At 34.6% G+C, this 20,606-nt stretch overlaps 2 protein-coding genes across 3 annotated transcripts; one reads left to right on the top strand and one right to left on the bottom strand.

Moving 5' to 3' along the window:
- Positions 1-2,688: 2,688 nt before the first annotated feature.
- LOC105126115 (DEAD-box ATP-dependent RNA helicase 37-like) lies at positions 2,689-9,786 on the bottom strand. 2 transcript variants are annotated; one of them, XM_011026869.1, is made up of 8 exons: positions 9,440-9,786; positions 7,962-8,850; positions 7,785-7,868; positions 6,180-6,422; positions 5,378-5,545; positions 5,043-5,156; positions 3,406-3,821; positions 2,689-3,368 (listed from the first exon to the last, which is right to left on the bottom strand). In XM_011026869.1, the coding sequence occupies exons 2-8, from the start codon at positions 8,718-8,720 to the stop codon at positions 3,278-3,280; spliced, it is 1,875 nt and encodes a 624-aa protein (XP_011025171.1). In that variant the 5' UTR covers positions 8,721-8,850; positions 9,440-9,786; the 3' UTR covers positions 2,689-3,277. The 2 variants fall into 2 exon arrangements, with proteins under 2 accessions (XP_011025171.1, XP_011025172.1); XM_011026870.1 differs by lacking the exon at positions 2,689-3,368 and having other exon boundaries at positions 3,369-3,821.
- Positions 9,787-14,851: 5,065 nt separating this feature from the next.
- On the top strand, positions 14,852-19,793 carry LOC105126113 (serine/threonine-protein phosphatase PP2A-4 catalytic subunit). Its single transcript, XM_011026867.1, has 11 exons — positions 14,852-15,134; positions 16,500-16,556; positions 16,747-16,830; positions 17,135-17,206; positions 17,495-17,566; positions 17,721-17,761; positions 18,413-18,479; positions 18,643-18,834; positions 18,931-19,020; positions 19,126-19,233; positions 19,332-19,793. Exons 1-11 carry the CDS (start codon positions 15,042-15,044, stop codon positions 19,395-19,397), a joined length of 942 nt encoding a protein of 313 aa, XP_011025169.1. The 5' UTR covers positions 14,852-15,041; the 3' UTR covers positions 19,398-19,793.
- The last annotated feature ends 813 nt before the right edge of the window (positions 19,794-20,606 follow it).

The following is a 20,606-nucleotide window of genomic DNA, read 5'->3' as shown; positions in this document are numbered from 1 at the left end:
TTTGATTTACGTGGGGTGTCCGGGCCAGCTTACGCGCACCACGACTAATCCCCACGGCCCACTGAACATCCTGCAAGCCCAGTGAGCAGGTAAGGCACCGCGGGGGTGACAGGCGTGCATGGTGAGGTTCGAACCCAGGTGCGAAGGAAGGGGACAAGCCCCTCCCAGCGCTAGGCTAGAACCTCACTTGCAAGGGGCACAGTTCTTTGATGGTATGGGAATTGGGATCGATCATTCTCAATGGATTAATGGAGGAATCATATATCTTTTTAGATTTTTTTATTTATTTTTTCAAATCAATACCCCATCTACCCAAAGTCTATACTAATGGTATGGAGCACCTCGTTATTACTTTTTTATTCATGAGGCCCCAAATATTTGTATGAACAATTAGTAAGTGTATCTTAATTCACCAGACAACAATACTCCTTTAAAAAAAATATTATTAAATCCAAGCCACCCAAACCAATGCTTGTTTATGAATTCGATTAATTGACCTGGTTAATTTAAAATACTATTATTTTAAGATTTTTTAAAAAAATAATTAAAATAATATTATTTTGAAGAATGAAAAAAATAAATTTTGAAAAGATTAATCTGAGCAAGATTTATCTGTTGAAGTTGAGTTAGTATTAATAACAATAAAAAAAAGTTGCACTTTAATTTAAATTTAAGTTTTACTTTATTCACTTTAATTCATGAAAAAGTTGGGTTGAGGGTAAAAAAAAGTTTGACCAGGAGGTCAGCAGAATATACATGTATAATAAAAAGGCAAAGATACTATTTACCACTTCTTATACAGGATAACTTTGCAGATCTATGTCAAAAAAGGCAACAGGAAATGATGATAAAAATTTAACAATAGAATGTGTAAGGAATGTGTGTATGAGAGGGAGAGAGATTTCAAATGGATGATTGAAAGTGCTTCCTTACCAACCCTCAAAGACCCTTCAAAGTTCAACCCAAAGGAATATTTCCATGAGGTGTGGTTTTTATTCTTTCCCTCGAGTATGGAGAGTCCCCTGTCTTTCTTCTATAAAAATCAATGGCTGGCATTATACAAGTGGCTAAAAAGGGTTTGAGAAAATCATTCTTTTTAACATTATTTTAAAACCCAAAAAGACTTCACATATTAACCCGAGTCTTAGCTAATCAAGAGATTGAACTGGTTTGGGTTGGAAAAAAAATTAATTGGTTCAATTAAAAACTTAATTTATTAACTCAATGACTTTTCAAAAAAATTAATTAAAATATTGTTATTTTAATTTGTTTAAAAAAAAGAAATTTTAAATCAACCCGAAGTCATCATCCAAGCTTATAACTTAGATTTTATTCGGGTAGATTTTCAAATCAACTTTTAAAATTATGCTTTTTAAGGTATACCAAATTCTTTCATCAACCTTGTCATCAATTGCTTATAAGCAAATGCATTAATGATGTGCAATCATCTTTCAACACTTGTCAGCACATCTTATTGAAATCTTTAACCTTTAACTAGGGTCTTCTGGTTTTGATATATATATATATATATAACATGTCTTTTAGTGTAGTGAATAAAATAGGGCTTAAATTTAGCACAAATTAATCCAGAAATAGGATTTAGGGGAGTTGTTGCAACTTATCACAGGGCCATTTCCATTAGAGAGAGCACTTGGCATGCTGTTCTTTGTAGTCATCGTCATGAGCTCATGGAACCTCTCATATTAATCATTTCTTAATCTAAATTAGATGAAGGAGAGGTCATGGTCTTGCCACACCACATGGAGTTTCTTCTAGTCTATTCTAGATCCCATAGATATGTTAATTACAGAGTGAAAACAAATATTTTTTCTAAGGTTATTCTTAGGTTGAATATGAAAGAAATTTGACACTATGCTGCTTTCAATGTGTTTTGTCAGTTTATCACTCGTAGTTGATCGGTTCATACTTTGCCTAATTGTGGGCTTCGATTTGCTCAGCACTGATCGCTTCCAATGGTGTCCTAATCAAACGAGCATATAATTTCATGCTCCCTTTGACCCATATCCTAACGTGGAGCATGGGATGGGATAGGAAGCATGTATATTAGTGGGGCACGCTTTTTTTCAACTTATTTATTCATTTTTCAACTTATTTCAAATGCAAACCCACACAAGTGAAGTGGAGATTCCATATCTTGTTTAATCACCCAAGTATACCAAACCCTAACCCTACCTTAAGGTGAGAAGGATAGTGAAGAATGATGTGATCATGTACATGTGCAGGTTTACTTGCCCTTTTGGCTCATCTATCTACATGTCAAGAAGATAATAAATAAAAGAAATCCACCTCCATGTTGAATGGCATCTGTATTTTTACGTGACTAAATTTCAAGGGGTCTCCTTCCCTTTTCTCCTAAAAACCAAAACTACAACCGCTCCATCTTCTCTGTTTTGGACCCATCTTACACGCATGACAACACACAATAACGTTTGTGGAGTTTTTTCCTTCTCCTCTGTTACTTTATTGCACAGTATGTTAAGCATAGCATACAAGTCAACAACGTTATATTATATGGTAAGTGCAAGAATTTCAGGGTAAGAGGCCCTATAACTACAATTGCACCTCCATTGCCACTTTCCCAAACAGGACCTATCATAGAAGGGTCAGAGCAGGAAAAAACGCCACAGGGTGATAATTCATGCACAGATTTCCAGGTATTTCAGCGAGTGAGAACCCTAACAATTGCATAACATTAATGTTCCAAGAACGCTTGGTGTTCATTCAGTGACCACCAAAATATTACAAAAGCCTGTTTAAAAGCTCCTTTCAAAGGGGAAGATGAAGATAAAACACGAGAAACAGGAGTAGATGCCTCAATAATACGCCCTCGAATTGGGTTGAGAAGAACATGCCTAAGAGATTAACACGAGAATGGCTGAAAAGAAAACCTATGACTCTCCCACCACATATTCCACAACCCATCAACACCCCAACAAAGTTTACAGCAAAGAGAAAAAAAAAAGGCGAGAAGAACGGCACCAAGTAATACCTACTCTGTTAGAACTTTTTTCACCAAAAACTACCAAACATTATACACCTCTACTCCTGCAGCACAACCCAAACTTAAATACCCCTCTCAATGATAGTTACTTCTAAGAGTATAGTACGAAGATGACTAGAGACCTAACTAAAAGACACGACAAAAATGAGAAATGTCCCGTGAAGGGATAAGTCCACAGCCACTTGACACCAAGTCATGTAAATGCTTAAAATGTTCAATTGTTTGTTTAATCCGAGGCACCAGTCACCCCAGGGTTTAATCCCAGGCACTAGTCACCCCAGGGCCATAGCCTCCGCCATAGCCACCTGAAGAGCCATATCCAGCTGAGTAGCCATATCCGCCGCCGCTAGCCATATCCAGCTGAGTAGCCATATCCGCTGCCACTTCCTCCTCCTCCATAATAATCTGAATTGCTCCTATTGAAGGATGAATCCCTTCGAAAGTCACGGCCACCAAACCGACCTCCGCCAGAGCGGCGGTTCTTCCCTCCACCAAAAGAAGCACGAGATGCATATCGAGAGAGCCAATCAGGTACTTCTTGATTTGCTTCTTGCATTAGTTCAGATAATGGCCTTGCCATTGATGCATTGCCCTCATTGAAGAACGCAGTCGCCAGACCAGAATTTCCAGCTCGTCCAGTACGCCCTATACGATGGACATAATCATCAATGTCATTTGGGAGATCAAAGTTGACCACATGCGCAACATGAGGGATATCAAGACCACGTGCTGCAACATCGGTTGCTACCAAGATTGGTGTATTGCCAGTTTTAAATGAGCGCAATGCCTGTTCTCTTTCCTGCATGATTTGGGAATATTTAACATTGAGTGCTGCATTTCAAATATGATTAAAATGCTAGCAACTTTGAATATGTACTAATTCAATAGTTAACAAACAAAATCAGAAACAAGATAACATAACCATCAGCATCCCTGATACAGATGACATGGGCTTATCTAAGAATCAAACTTATTTCACCCTTAAAAGTGAGATGAAATGAAAAGACATCATATATGTAAAGATTATACAGTGCATTGAGCTAGCAAACAACCCAACAGCATTATTTCACCCAGTTAATCCTCATTAGACTTGAAAAAAATTAACTTTCTGAAGGACACAACTTTCAAAAGAGACAGGGAGAACATAAAAAGAATCAACACCAGCACAATGAAGGGAACATACAAAAGATGCACCTATTGTAATCTGTCCAACTGAATATATCGAGTGACAAACAGCTGAATGACAAATCCAAACAGAATTAATCACATGGTGAAACCAAAGTCAAAGTTTCAAGCATACGTAATATGCTTTATAGAGAGTTTCTAGCAGTAAGATGTTTTCTCAATCAGAAGCCCTAAGCAAAATATCTGAAACCTATTATTCTTGGGAAAAAATTAGTAGTCTTGTTACCTGCATGGCATCTAGGTGTTTGATGTGCTACTGCTATCAGCCCCATGCAGCCCTTTTATCCCCAAAAAGAAAGGAGAAAACACAAGGCTAAAAGATAAATTTGGAAAAAGGAGAGGATGCATTTCCCCCATATGCCACAGTTACAGTAAGTCTAGAACCACTATATCACAAACCCTAGCAATGCCAACAGGCCCTTCCCTAAGAAACCAAAAACAAGATAAAATTATGTCCTGAAACTATATAGGAACTGAGCACTTATGGATGATCTCAATTTGTCAAGAATAACAAGCAGATAGGCAAAATTATGAACAGAAAAATGGCATAATAATGAAAAGTTCCAAACCCCACATTCCATTGATGTTTTTTACTTCTCTAGAAAGTAATTTAGGAAGTCTGTTTTTGCAATCTTTCATATTTTATTTAATCTTTTGTTACCATATGGATGTCATTGAATAGCATCGATTACTACCCTTCACATGATCGACAGCTATAAAAGGGTCTCAATCAAAGATTTCAGCAATTAAAATCAACATCATGCGATATAATGTTTCAATCAAAATGGATACCATGTATGAAAGAATACCTACAGCAATGAAGAAAAAAAATTACCTGCTGTGATCTATCACCATGTATGCTAGTAGCAGGGAAATTATTAATGCATAGCCAATGCTCAAGTGAATCAGCACCCTTCTTAGTCTCCACAAAAACTAATGTCAAAGCTTGCTGAAATATTATATAAGATATACATTAGTCAACAACAGATATATCAAGATTCAAGAATCAGAAAACTAACAAGTTACACAATTTTCTAATTATTATTCATCCATGGAAAAGGCTTGTCCAGGATATATCAGGGATGCCAATAACAAGTCAAAGCAAAACCCAATCCCAGTCTCTAGTAGCAGGAGGAGTTAGGGAGCAAAGATTGTCTTTGCCAGTTTTACCTTGCCATGAACACCATTCGCCCGTTGTGCATGAAGAAGATCCATGAGGTGACTTCTTTTGTCAGGCTCATAGACAAACTCAACTCTTTGGACAATCAAATCTGTACTTGAGCCCACTCGTCCAACAGCCAGAAAAATATAAGTTGACAAAAAGTCAGAGGCTAGTCTCTGCATAACAACAAAAGATTGAAATCAGTAGGATAAAATTTGAAGTATCATGAGCAAATCTTTGACGCCGGATCCAAGGTTCTTGTACATGATCTGTATCTCAAACCAAATTCTGCCTCACTACATGTCAAAAACACGACGACACATACAAGACCAAGAAAAACTTTGCAGCAGTATAGGTTTGCAAGCAATTTGCCATTACAGACATTACACCTATTTAGCCTATCAAAAACGAAACTCACAGATGTGATTATAGGGATTTTAAATCAAGTTTCTGAAAAATAGCATCATCAAGGTTTCTTTATTTTGGTCATGAAATGCAATCTAACCTAAAAGAAACCCTTTTCTTGTCAGCAAGCCGAGTTTAACAATCAGGGTGCCAGAGATGGGCACCACCTTATATACACTTGGGGTATTCAAATTTCAAAGGAAGTCACAACATATTTACTTATAATTATTCCATGGATCAACTACCTTGCAAAAGAAATGGGGAAAAATCTAAGAATGTTTCTATCCAAACACCATAAAAGCTTTAGGATCTCTTGGATGCATTATCCTCCTAAAAAAAAAAAACATAAAAGCTTTAGGATCTCTTGGATGCATTCTCCTCCTAAAAAAAAAAGAGAAAATAGACCTGTATCTCTTTCGGAAAGGTAGCACTGAACAGCATTGTCTGCCTTAAACCAGGTCGAGGCATGTCCATTTGTTCCACAATTTTTCTTATTTGAGGCTCAAAACCCATATCCAGCATCCGATCTGCCTCATCTAAGGCCAAATACTTGATCATCTGCAGTGAAACTCTAGCTCTCTCCAACAGATCTACCAATCTTCCTGGAGTTGCCACCAGAATATCAACACCTCTCTCCAGTTCTCGCAGCTGGCCGCATAAATATAACGATTAAAAATAGAATTACAGTGGAATGTTGCAATGTAATATCACTACATAGCACCACTGCATAGAGAAGACTACAAATTGAATTTCTCATTACACACTCCACAGCAAAAGGCTGAAGCATAAATCTGCAAATAGCAGATGAAATGATGCACATTCATAACAAGAAGAATTTACTGCTTGATTTTAAAACATTAATTCAACATGACTGCCTGTACAGAGATGATAAAACATCAACATCAACCCAAAGTTCGATGAAGTGGCCTCCACCACAGAACAAGTAAATATAACACCAAGTTGCACATTGACTTGAATTCATTCTAAAATTAAGAATAACATCTTAAAAGGTCTCGAAAATACTTGAGCTTTTAAGAAGAGTAAGCTAGCATTATTCCAACTCTTGTAAACGACCAAGCACCAAAACCTGAAAGCATTAATTGAGCAATCTATCTTCGTATGATTCTGTGGAGTGCAAAGGCATCAAACATACCAACTTGAAATCTAGCATTCTGGAAGAATCAGTTCAGAGCCTTTGGGGCTTTGGTGTGGTTGGAAAACAAAGGATCCTGATGGTGAGAAGGTAAAGAACAATGGAACTTCTATTTATTTTCTTTCTTTGAAACAAAAGAATTGATGGGTCACACAAAATGTCCAGCAGCTAGGAGCTAAGCTTTTCTAATGTGCAGTTGGTTGGTGAATTGAACAGGATAGAACTAGGAAGGATGGTGGTCTTTATGTTTCATAATGACATGGGAAGGGGCAAGAAATTAAGATCTGGGATTAGTTAAAAGAAGAATACTCAGAACATGAATTGCAGAAGGTAATTTGGTTGAAGATATAACTTCTATTGTCTCTATAGAAGCTTTTGACCCATTGAAGATTTCTCTAACCACAAGGCAGACTGTAATCCAGCCAAGCTGTGATCATTCGATTTCAGAGAATGAAGATCCATGAAGAACAGATGGTTTCTGATGCAACTAAACATATGATCAAATTCTGCCAACTACATTCTTTATCAACCACAGCAAAGATGAAGAAATGCAACTAGCTGATTATCATGCAATAATTATTTGATGACATGCTGCTTGCTGGTAACTGTATTGAATGCTTTACCAGATAGCACCACCAGTATTACATGGAAAGCAGAGCAAAATCCATTATTTTCCAACAGCAGAATCAAGAAACATGAAGAGGAAAATGTGACAAAGTTGAATATATAAAATAGAATCTGAAAGTATAAGTATCGTCAATCAAAGAATGATAACAGGAGCCAACACGACCAATTCAAAAAAAGACCCGCACCACCAAGTGAGGGGAGGGGGGCGTGGGGGGAGAACAATACAAAACCTGTTGGTGAATCGGTGCTCCTCCATAAGCAACAACCACTTTAACACCAGTTTGATATGAGAATTTCCTAGCTTCCTCATGTATCTGCAATCATGACTGCAGCATGTTAGATTTCCTCACAATATTGTAAGAAAGATAGAAGCATATCATTTAAACAGCCAGTGAAAAAAAATGCACCTGCATTGAAAGCTCTCTGGTTGGAGAGAGAATAAGAGCTAGTGGGTACACAGTTCGTGCTCCACGAGGTGGCCTTTGTGCACTCTGATCTTGCATTTTCATAATTCCACTAATAATTGGGAAACAGAAAGCAGCAGTTTTCCCAGAACCAGTCTGGGCACAGGCCATCAAGTCCCTGCCTGCAAGAGAGATTGGAATGGCATGCCGCTGCACCGGTGTGGGCTTCACATACTTGCACCTGCGGATATTCTGATTCAATGCATCACCCAAATCAATCTCTGCAAAGGTATTTACAGGTGGTGGCACATTGTCCCCACTTGTCTCAACTGGAATATCTTCATATGCATCAAAATTAATGCCAGTATTCTCTTGCTCACTTAGTGGCTGCTCTGTTTCGTCATCATCTCCAAAAGGATTCACTTCTCTCTCTCTCCCGCGATCCCAACCACCTCTGTTTCCCCAACCACCTCTCCCACCACCACTACCATACCCACCACGGTAATCATTTCTTGGAACACCCCAGCGAGATCCACCACCATGCCCAGAACGATCATTACTCGATGCAGGCCCACTATAGGCAGCAGCTGGTGGATCTGAAGATGGCACACGGTTGCGGAGATGAGGAGGGATGTATGGGGGTCGAGTAGGGGCATTTCCCGAAGTAGTACCAACACTTCCATTGTTAGCAGAAGAACCAGCTTTTGTGCTCTCAGCTGCAGAATTCGCAGCCAAATCAGCCCATGAACTCCTTGTATTCATCACAAATTCTTAACCAAAATGTAAAATCTCCAACACAAAATTCCTTTTTCTGAACAAAATCAACTTCAACTTCCACAAATCAAACTTTACGCAATTCTCTTTTCTTTGATATCACAATTTCAACAAAACCCTGAAACCAGACCATAAATTTATCAAATTCACAATCTTTCCAGAATATAAAATCATTACATTTAGTACAATAACAAAACAACATCAATCACAACCAAAATACCCCAATTTGAAATTCCAATTTCTAAACACAACGAAATAAATACGTCTCTAACTTTCTCCAAAATCGAATCTTTCCTCCAACAAACTCTTTTCTTTTCACACAACATCAATGTAACAATTGTAATTCCATTGATTCCTCAATCTTCAAGGAATACAATCATTATCGCATTTAACCCAGCAACACCAACAACAAAACAAAATCATTTCTCTGATTACCATATCATTTAGTAAGAAAAAACAATCAGAATCACAAAAACCTAAAAATCAAACACAAAATCTAATCCAAAACCCACAGGAATTACAACTGACAAAAAGCATCTCGACCATTATATCCCACAAAAAATGCAAACAAAAAAAAATAAAATGACCACAAAACATGAAAGAATTCCATAAAAAAATTTTAAATCATTATATTCCACAAAAAAACAATGGAAACAAAAACAAAATTAGAGCAAAATTGACAAAATTGTCCCTGAAGAGACAGAAACCTGAAACGAAAAACCTGATCTGGTTCACCAACAGTCAAAATTGAAATGCAACAACTCTAATTCAAAAACCTAACGAAAATTCTACTGGTTTTATAGAGAGAGAGCGAACCTGAGAAGGAAACGGAAAGGAGAGAGAGAGAGAGGTATTTGAAAGGAAGGAAAGATGGTGTGTAAGGAATGGAGAAGATCTAAGAGGACGAAGAAACCCTAAAATTGAAGAAGAAGGTGGAGAAAGGAGAAATCTTTTTTAGATGGAAACGCAAAAATATCTTTTGAAGGAAGGAGGGGCTGTGTGTACGCTTGCTATACTAGTTGTGGAGGTTTTCTCTCCTCTCTCTCCCTCTATATATATATACATATATATTCTTCGAAGGAGAATTTCTTTTTCTTTTTCTTTTTAATTTTGGAGGGTTGGGACACCAAGTTAAGTTACTTGTAAGGGGGTGTTTATGTTTTCTTCTTTTTTTTAAATATGTCACTCTTTTTTTTATTTTTGATGCTCAAGAAAACGAGGGTTGGGACACCAAGTTAAGTTACTTGCAAGGGGGTGTTTATATTTTTATTTTTTTTTAATATGTCACTCTTTTTTTATTTTTGATGCTCAAGAAAAAGTGGGGATAATAGAGTCTCCGGCGTCTATGTTAAATACTTAAATCTGATTCGATTTAACAAATTGATTCGTAAAATTGGTGGCTGAAAAATTGATCTAAGTGTGTATTTAATAATAGGGTATAGAATATTTTTATAAAAATATTTTTAATTAAAAACATATTTAAATTATTCTTTTTAGTTTTTTATTTTTTATATTATCATATTAAAATAGTCAAAAAATACTTGCAAATCTCAATTTTATATTTTTTTTTAAACGAAAAGAAATTTAAAAAATAAACACACCCTACATTAAATTTAAAGTTGAATTAAATAACTAGATTGTTTTGATCAATTCTTATTTAATTAATCATTCAAGAAAAAATGAGTTTACTAATTATATAATAGAATCTCTATCATAGTTGTTAAATTTAATCCAGTTTATTTAAAGTTAAACTAAAAAAAAAAACTTGTTTGTTTTGATCACTGATTGAAAATAAATTCTTTAACATGTTTATTTTATCTAATATAGTTTAATTGATTAATTTAAAAATTTAATCGCTTTAAATATGATCTAAAATAGATTTGAAGTTGAACTAAAATTATATAATTATTTTAATAAAGTAGTTTATCTTGATCTAGAAAACCAAATTGTGGACATTGACATTTTTATCAACTAATTTTGATAAAGTAGTTTATCTTGATCTAGAAAACCAAATTGTGAACATTGACATTTTTATCAACTAAAAAAATATGAATTTCTTATTATATATATATATATATATATATAACAATCTAGGATTTTAATCAAGTATGATTGCTGTGATTTTCATGTATGATGATTAGTATTTCATTATTTGGGACTAGTTATAATATCTATAATGATATAGTATATTTTGAATAAGAAAAAAAAGTTATTTGATGACTAGTATTCTATTATCTGGGACTAGTTATAATATCTACAATGATATAGTATATTTTGAATAAAAAAAAAGTTATTTGTCAAAGATTTTTGACCAAATGTTGAATGTTTATGCATATTGTAGAGTAAAAATTGCTAAACATTTTATTTGTGATGCTCCATGCTTGCATAAGATATTGAATGCATTATGCAGAAGAAGAAAAGGGGTATAACTTAATCAATTAGGTTATAGGTTTGCTTTTCAAAAGTCACCAGTTCGAGTCTCATAAATTTCAATATAATTAAAGATTTACATGGTTATTAATTCCAGGACACATAGCATTAGTCAGAGTATATATAAATTGGTCCAAACATATATATTAATAAAAAAACATGATTAAATATATATTGTTGATACCATTTTTATACTAGTAATAAACAAGATATATAATATACTAGGTATATTGCTTAGAGTGTATCATCGGTGTGATGTTCTTCTTATTTTCATGACATTATTTTTTGTTTTTAAATAGCTTATAAACTACTTAAATATATGCAGAACTTAACTCAAATTATGCTACATTAATACAATTATTTTATTTTTAGGGTTTTAAGCATTGATCAACTTAAAAATGTTACAAATAAATGGGGAAGGGGCTAGTGTTATTCCAAGGTGGAAAAATATTGTGGCGGATATAAAAAGTAAAGGATTAATGAAGTTTTTCCATCATGCAACAAGCAATAAAATATCAAATACTATGTTATGCAGGCATATAAGAAACTAAGAGCTGTGATGGATGAAGGTCTCCAAAAAAGTAGCAAAGGGGACAACCAAGGGAGGAATTAAATAATAGATCAGGGTTTATAAAAATTTAAAATTTATGTTATTAAAATTGATTCATAATTATTATTGTGGGTTTAAGATGAAATGATTGATTATTTGTAAGTTGTTAAAAATAAAGATCTATGAATTGATTTGCTACGAGTTAAGAAATTTGTTTCAACATTGCTTGAAAATCTTGACCGAGTGATTTTAAGATTGAAGATGATAAGATTTTATCTTGATCATTTATTTATGAAAATTATAGTTTGGTCCTTAGTCCTTGGAAAATTATAGTCCAGTCCCTAGTCTTTGGAAAATTATGTATTTTAGGATTTCAGATAGAATTCTTATAAGGTCGAGGATGATAAATCCCATATTGATAATTGATTTGTGTAATTTTTAGTTTAGTTCCTTAATTTTAGAGATTTACAATCTAGTCTCTAAACTATATAAAAAATTATAATTTGGTCCTTCAAATGTAAATTGAGATTTTGGACAAGATTGAGGGTGGATTATGGGTGAGATTTCAATATGATTATGTATTTTTACATTTACAGCTTGGTCATTCAATTTCAGCAAAATCATGTCTAGGTCTCTGATTTCTAAAAATTATCGTTTTAGTTTCTAAACTCAGAAGACCAAACCTGATTTTTTTTTTATGCATTTAAGATTTATTATTGAAAAATTCTTGGCATAGATACAATGTTTTGAAGTTTTGACTTGGGGACCTCGACATGCCAAGCAAAAACTTGTGATAATTAAAGTTTATTTGAAAATATCGATATTTTATTTCAGGAAAGGAAAAAGAAAAAAACAAAACAAAACATTAAGAGAGTATGTGAGAGGATGTTGTAACAATTACTTTTAAAGTTGTTTTTTACTTTAAAATTTATTAAAATAATATATATATATATATAATTTTTTATAAAAAAAAATCAAAATTCAACCGACCTTTGATACGCAACACCAAACATTCACTAAAAATGAGAATCTTCTTTTGTAATTTCGTTTTCCCATTGTTCTCACTATCACCATTGATGACGAATCTATAGTCTAGCTAATTGACTTGACTCCACTCATCAAAAGCATAGGCCAATAGGGCAAGGTTGCATGATTAATGATTTTGCTCAATCGTAGACGTTGATTGAAAACAATCCTCCTCCACTAGAAATACGAATCACAAACCCACGACACCAGCAACAAACAATTTATTTATCATAATCTTTTCACCTCCCCAGTTACGTATAACCTGCATGCATTTCCCTTTTTTTTTTTTTTTTTTTTTTTTTTTCCCCCCCCTACTCCTTCATATCAACAGGCTTTTCTTCTTTTTTTTTTTTTTTTTTTTCTTCTTTCCCCCCCTTGAAGACATTGATTGGGCTTGCTCATGATTGATGTACGAACAACAGCTTGTGTACAAGCAATAACCTTATGGGATTCATAAGAATATTTTGGAGATTTTTAAGATAATCTTAAATACTTCGAGCTAAAAAGCTGGCTCTCATGTTAAAAACATGATCAATCCAGCATATTAGAAAAGCAGAGAGGTTGTTTATCGCTGAATATCTGCTTGCTATTCCGTTTTAAATATGATTTGATATGTGTGTGTGTGTGCATATATATATATAGATATGTATAAAGAACTTTTATATTTTTTAAATCTATTATAGCACGCATATATTCTAATACTAACACCTTGCACACATATAATATTTGTAATTTTATTATATACATCAAATATAAATTATCGTTTTATTTTATACCGAGTAATGAATATTCAAAACACAATTAGATATAAATATTTAAATATTTTATTTGATGAATAATGAGTAAAAATAAATATAATAAAACACAGTTCCTTAAATATTCAATAATAATGTAAATATATATACATATATATATATTTATTTTCAATTAATCAATGATATCAGGATTAAAAAAGAAGAAGATATTTGCTTGATCTGCAACATCATCAAAGCGTGGATCTCAACTCGTTTTCGCGAGAAACTAAAGCCAATCAATGAATAATCCAATCACAACTCACCACATGGTCTCTCATCTCATGCGCTCTTGGTCGTTTCCATCCCACTCTCCAATCAAAACTCTCCACCTGTAATCAAACCCCCTCTCACTGGTCCCTCAAACTACGCGCTTTTCCAGCAACTCACAGTTACTTGTAAATTTAAAAACAAATTAAATTCCCTCCCTGGAAAAACAAAAACAACGAATACGAATAGATATTTTTTAAAAGAAAAGCAGTGGTGGTTATTGCTAAGGCAAACTACATACCAGTCCTCGAAATAATTTCTTATTATTATTATTATTATTATTATTTTAAATCAAATTGAAAACAATTACTAATAGTTTTTTTTTTATGATTTATTATAATTTAGCCCTCCAAGTATTGATTTTGATGGTTTTGATTTTCTAAGGTGGAGTCTCCACCCTTCTTTAATAGAGCTGGAAATGCCATTCATAAATTGAACTTTTTAGAAAGTTATATCCATTAATTATTTTAATATCTGCAACTAACATTATCTGAAGTTATAAATTATCATGATAAAATCATTTAATTTTTTTTTGTTTCATCAAAAAACTTATGAGTATTTTATTGTCACTTACAATCAATAATTAATATTCATAAAAAAATACTAATATTGACATATTTAATTAACATATCACGTTACTCTCGCTTACAACTACTTTATTTATCATATATTATAAATTAGTTCCTTAAATAAAATCATGGTACATCTTATTTTATAATATTATATGCCGTTTTGTAGATATTATGGCCTAACAAATATTATCTAACATCACAATATATTTATATCATAATTTAAAATAAAAAATATTACTTAAGAAAATCATTTAAGAATGAAGATTTCAAGACGAATAATTTCTTTGTAGTTTTTGAATAAGGGAGATTCTGGGATGAATAACTCCGTAGTTTTAAGATAAAAATGATAAATTGTTAACTTAAGGTACTATTAATAAAAAATACTTATAAATGGAGGACTGTTCTGTATGTTTTCCAATTACAGTCCAATCAAGCAAAAAATGGAGGAACCCTCTAAAATAGCCATTGGTATCTCCCCCATAGCTTCTTCTCTTCCCTCTCTTTCTCATGAGTCATTTTCTCTGTTTCTTTCTCTCTCTAGAAAAAGAAAAATTCAAAGAGAAAATTGAAATCTAGGGTTTCGATTTTTTGTAATTAATTTAGGAGATTTAATCTCTGGATCCCGAATTGGAGAGAAATTAGTGATTACACAAAAACGATTATTAAAAAAATGAGCTTGGACTCGGTGGCTACAAACACACATGGCAACCTTGATGAGCAAATTAGCCAGCTTATGCAGTGCAAGCCCTTATCAGAACAAGAGGTAGCCCTTCTTCTTCTTTTTTCCTGTCAAAAGTTTCTATTTTTGTGCTTTTCTGAGTTTTTTATAAAAATTTTCTGGTGGGTTTTAAGAGTTTTGAAGTTTTTTTTTTGGAGAAATGGTGTGGATCTGGTTGGGATTTTCAGGGTTGAAATTGGGAATTTATGATAAAAATCTCTCTTTTTTGTTTTTTGAAATTTTTTTGGATTATTTTAAAGGAGTTTTTGTTATTTTGGATTTTTGAGGTTGTTTTTGGAGAAATGGTGTGGATCTGGTTGGATTTGCGAGGTTCAAAATTAGGGATTTGTTGATTCTTTTTTTGTTTCGTGTGTGTGGTGTAATTTGTGTTTTGAAGGGATCATGGGGGATTTTGAGGCAGATTTGTGGCTGGTTGGAGCAGATCTGTCCATGGGTTTTGCTTTTAGAATGTTTTTCTTAGGATTTATTGAAGTTAAGGTGTCAACTTGGGGAAAAAGTTTGGATTTTTGTTTTATGGTTGGTGTAGATTTGAGGACATCTAAATATTTTGGAAGGTCAAGATAATATGGGCATGTGGTTTTTGCTTTTTGGATCATGCTGCTTAAGCTGCCATAATGTAAATTTGGATCTATGTGGTGTATTATAACTTGGAGGGGATAGTTTGAGCTTGAGCTTTCTAGATGTACTAATGAAGGTGGATTCTTGTGGTGATGCTAAGATGTCCTAGTCTGGGAGTTAAGCGTGTAATATTAAGGCGTGTTTCAGGAAGATTGCTTTCAATCTTGGAATACCTAGTGTCATAGCAACAGCATCGGCTGAAGGAGGGTGTTCCTTTGTATTTGTTGGGGTTAGTTTGTGTGTTGATGCTCTATTCATAGAACTTTTTTTTTAAGATGGAATTGGTGTTAAGGACCTTGAGATCTACTTGTGATCAACTAAATGATAATGGCACGCTTTCACTTGATAACTAGTCTGGTCATTTTGAAGAACTAATCACTGTCTAAGGGTGTTGCTGGCTGTGTTACCTTTTTAATAAAAGCTGAAGGATCAATATAGATGGGACAGTGATTTTCTATTTTCTCTTGTCTTTTGTTAGTAGAAGGGGATTGGGGTTGATTGTGAGGATGGAGTGGGGTATGACAACTCCTAATTATTAATGCGTATGATGGTGGTTTCCTAAGGCCTTCTCTCTTTTCTCATTGCCTTTTTTCTGTACTTGGTTGAGGTAGTTTTTCTTACATGACTTTCATCTTTCATCCCTCTTTTTCATGTGAAATAAAGTTAACAATCTTTCATCAAATCATCATTGTGCCACACAATTTCCTTTGTCTGAAGAGGCAAATTACTCCTGGGGATGTTGTTTTCAATGAAAATGTTGTTATGATTCAGGTAAGGGCATTATGTGAGAAAGCTAAGGAGATATTGATGGATGAAAGTAACGTTCAGGTACTCTACTTGTTTATGTTGATTTGTTCTGTTATAAGAGCATAAGTTATGCAATTTTTTATATGCCATTTTTATGTTGCGGTTTAGCATCTATCTTTTGCTATTTATTTTTAAATGCAAGCTATGAGCTTATTAGGACTCTTGAATTCACTGAGTTGTAATTAACTTTCTTTGTCCGTATAACTTGCAGCCTGTTAAAAGCCCTGTTACAATCTGTGGTGATATTCACGGTCAATTTCATGATCTAGCTGAGCTTTTTCGCATTGGTGGGAAGGTAAGTTTCTGATTGAGCAATTTTGTGCAGTAACATTTGCGGACATTGGGATTCCAATTGTTATCTCCTATCTTTTTTTCTTCTTTCTTCTTGTAGTTGTTGTAATGGTCATGATCTCTCATGTGTGTTTTTGTTTTTGTTAAGGATAATACAATTGAATCACTTTACTTCACTTTCTATCACTGATTATGTTTTTAATTTCTGTTTCTTTATCATGCCATCATCCTAGGTATTAAGCTTCCACCGCTCCTGTCTTGCCTGCCTAGTATGCTATTATTCACTTGGACCTTTTTGTTTGTTATAGTGTCCAGATACAAATTACTTGTTCATGGGAGATTATGTTGACCGTGGCTATTATTCAGTGGAAACTGTAACAGTAAGCATTTCCATCCTTTTATTTTTCGCCATGCATTTCAACTTCAGTGTCTTCTCTCTTCTCCTTTTATGTAACTGTGGCATTATATTAGGTTGTGTTTATAGTGTTGTCTATGGGACCATATTTATGCCAAGGTCTTCTGGTTTGAATTGGGAAAAATTTCAATTAAGCTGTGCTAAACGAAACACATATAACATTCTCTTAGCTATACATAAATTTTGATAAATTTCGACCTCAGTTTGGTTGAGGCTCTTAACTTCTTACTGCGTACTGATTTTTTTTTTCCAGCTCTTGGTTGCCTTGAAAGTGCGGTATCCTCAACGGATTACAATTCTAAGGGGAAATCATGAAAGTCGTCAGGTATGCTTCCAAATGTATTTTTGTCAGCTGATGCTATAAATTGTTTTATCCAAGGTTGACTTGTTATGATTTCAATGCTTTAATGCCTTACCTTAGCTATCTTTTCATCACGAAATCATTTGGGCTGATCATGGGTGTTTATTCCCTATTTCAGATTACTCAAGTTTATGGTTTCTATGATGAATGCCTACGGAAGTGAGTTCTTCTGAATCCTTATTCTAATGGAAATACATCTTTAAGTTAGTTTGTAATCCTATGGCCCTTGATTTGTAATTCTAGCTTAATGTTTCTCGTGTATAATATGCATAAACATAAATATTACTTTCAAGTTGGATGTGATTTTGTGAGTGACATGGATGGAGAATTGAGTCTGCTTGTAGAAATGAAAATCTATAACAAAAATAAAACGAAAAAAGAGATGATAAAAGCATAGCAATCAAGTTGCATGCTAGCACATTAGGTTTCTTGTGGATGGATTTCTTTGTTTTTAGCTTGGATGACTATTACATTATCTGTAACATGTCTGAGATGCACGAATATAGGTTGTTATGAAGAAAAGTAGAGTTCTTTGTGCAATTTAAACAAAATAATTTCAGAAAAAAAAATCTACTACCTCTGTCTATCTTAACCCCAATAACTTTTGAAATTGAAAGGAAGTGGACTTGATAATAGCTGTAGGATTTTTTACTAGTAATAAAATAGACTTCCAAGTACAGGAAGAATTGTATATTCCATCTTATTTCAAACAACTTTATATCTCGCCCACTGTTATTCAAATAGTTGTATAGAATTGTTTTGACACAGGTGTGTACAGGAAGAATAAGTATCCTTGGTTTTTGTTTGCAGGTATGGCAATGCTAATGTTTGGAAGATCTTTACAGACCTGTTTGATTATTTTCCACTTACAGCATTGGTGAGTGCTGGGGGCAAAAAAAAAATACTGAGTAACAGATTTTTTTACCACCAATATAATTGAAGAAAGAATACAAAATTTAAATTTACCTTTGTGGATGTGCCATAGTACCTTTCAGTTTGGGCATTTAATATGGAGATGCTGTTTTTCTCCTCTTTTGAAGGTTGAGTCGGAAATATTTTGCCTCCATGGTGGATTGTCACCCTCCATTGAAACCCTTGATAACATTCGTAATTTTGACCGTGTTCAAGAAGTTCCCCATGAGGGTCCCATGTGTGATCTGTTGTGGTCTGACCCTGATGATCGATGTGGTTGGGGCATCTCACCTAGGGGTGCTGGATATACCTTCGGTCAAGTAATATACTCCCCATATTCATTCTTTTCTCTTGCGTTTGTAATTTTTGGCAGAACAAACATGTTTTTTCTTAGCCTGCTTCTTTTGTTTCTGTAGGACATATCTGAGCAATTTAATCATACAAACAACTTAAAGCTGATTGCAAGAGCTCACCAGTTGGTTATGGAGGGGTATAACTGGGGCCACGTAACTACTTCCCCCTGCTGCTTCTTTTTTTTTCCCCTCTTGGCTAATCTCTTGCTTCATTCTGCAAATTTCATGTGGTTGATTGTGCTTGTTTTCCTGTGACAGGAACAAAAGGTGGTCACTATCTTCAGTGCACCCAATTATTGCTATCGCTGTGGAAACATGGCATCAATCTTGGAAGTTGATGACTGCAAGGGCCACACGTTCATTCAGGTTGGTTTATGATGCTAGAGGACTCTACAGGAAATCATAACATACACTAGGTGCAAAATTGTATCTTGAAAATTGTCAAAAATCTATCATGTTTGCAGTTTGAGCCTGCTCCAAGGAGGGGTGAGCCAGATGTGACCCGGAGAACACCAGATTACTTCCTATGATTCAAGCTGGTTATGAGATGCTGAATCCTCCTAGCGAGCGCTTCCTGGCTGGTTTACTTATTGAGGGCTACTTCCAAGTATAAATTTGCTATGTGGGCAGGTGGCAAGAAAGCATGTATAATGGGCAAGTGGGGCTTCCTTGATTCAATTGGCTTGCTGATTATGCTTGAATTTCCGTAAGAGGCAGCAATGGAGCTGCAACAGAATAGCCGCAAATGTACCATTTCCAGCAAACAATGTGGCTTCTTTTTATTCCTTGATTTTGTTCTCTTATTCCTTTTTTCCCCTTTTGTAGAAGGATGGTTGTTTCAGGGTTGGGGATGTGTAGAGAGACAATGAGTTGACTTATAACGGTTGCTTTTTATTTTTTATCTTCATTCACGCAGTTCTAATCAAGTGTTTTCCAGCAGGTGCCTCCATAACATCTCTAGATAATATTCACTTGCACTTTGCATCCGATAGTCGAGCCATGAATTGGTCTAAACCCCTCTTTCCCATGACATATCATTACAGGATTCAGTTGCAATTTTCTGGCAGAATTGCTTTGAACAAGCTCCTGCGAATGCAGGGTGTTTTTCCTACAATCCACAAATATTGATCGTGTCAACGGTGCTAGATTTTGTAAATTGTTGTCTTCTATTGAAAACAGAATCGATTTCAGTTCAGGAAGTTCAAACATTGATCTGGAATTGTCTCTGTCAACTGGCTTCCACCCCTGAATGGTTTGTGGAGAGCTGAAGTTGCTGTTCTGTTTGATATTTTGGATTGTTGATGGATGAGCGATTGTTGGTTTGTGAGCGGACGGTATATATGCCATTTATGGTGTTTGGATGGACAAATGAAATTGGTTTGTGGAAGAGATAGTCACTGCCAGTGTGATAACAACAGTTAGGTTGAAAGTGTTGAGGCATCACCTTCAGGCAAATACCACCCGTTGATTCTTCTTCCGGAATCTTTTTGCAATGGGTATGTCATTTTCAATTGCCCGCTTACTCACCGAGCTTGGAATCTTTTGCAAGGACGTCAACCATGAAAGCATGTATATTGTCAGATACTTCCAAGTTCCAACAAGGGAAAGGCTTGAAGATGACACCGATAAAGACCAAAAACCCTAAAGAGAAGGTGCAATGCTAGCGTACACGTCTTCTTTTCCCTTTTTTCTTTAGTTTGGGTACGAGGGATCATTTTAAGATACTTAGAAGATGATTC

This window comes from Populus euphratica, unplaced genomic scaffold, assembly GCF_000495115.2.
Source record: "Populus euphratica unplaced genomic scaffold, PopEup_1.0 scaffold75.1, whole genome shotgun sequence".
Classification (NCBI taxonomy): domain Eukaryota; kingdom Viridiplantae; phylum Streptophyta; class Magnoliopsida; order Malpighiales; family Salicaceae; genus Populus; species Populus euphratica.
This window is presented reverse-complemented; position numbering and strand designations above follow the sequence as displayed.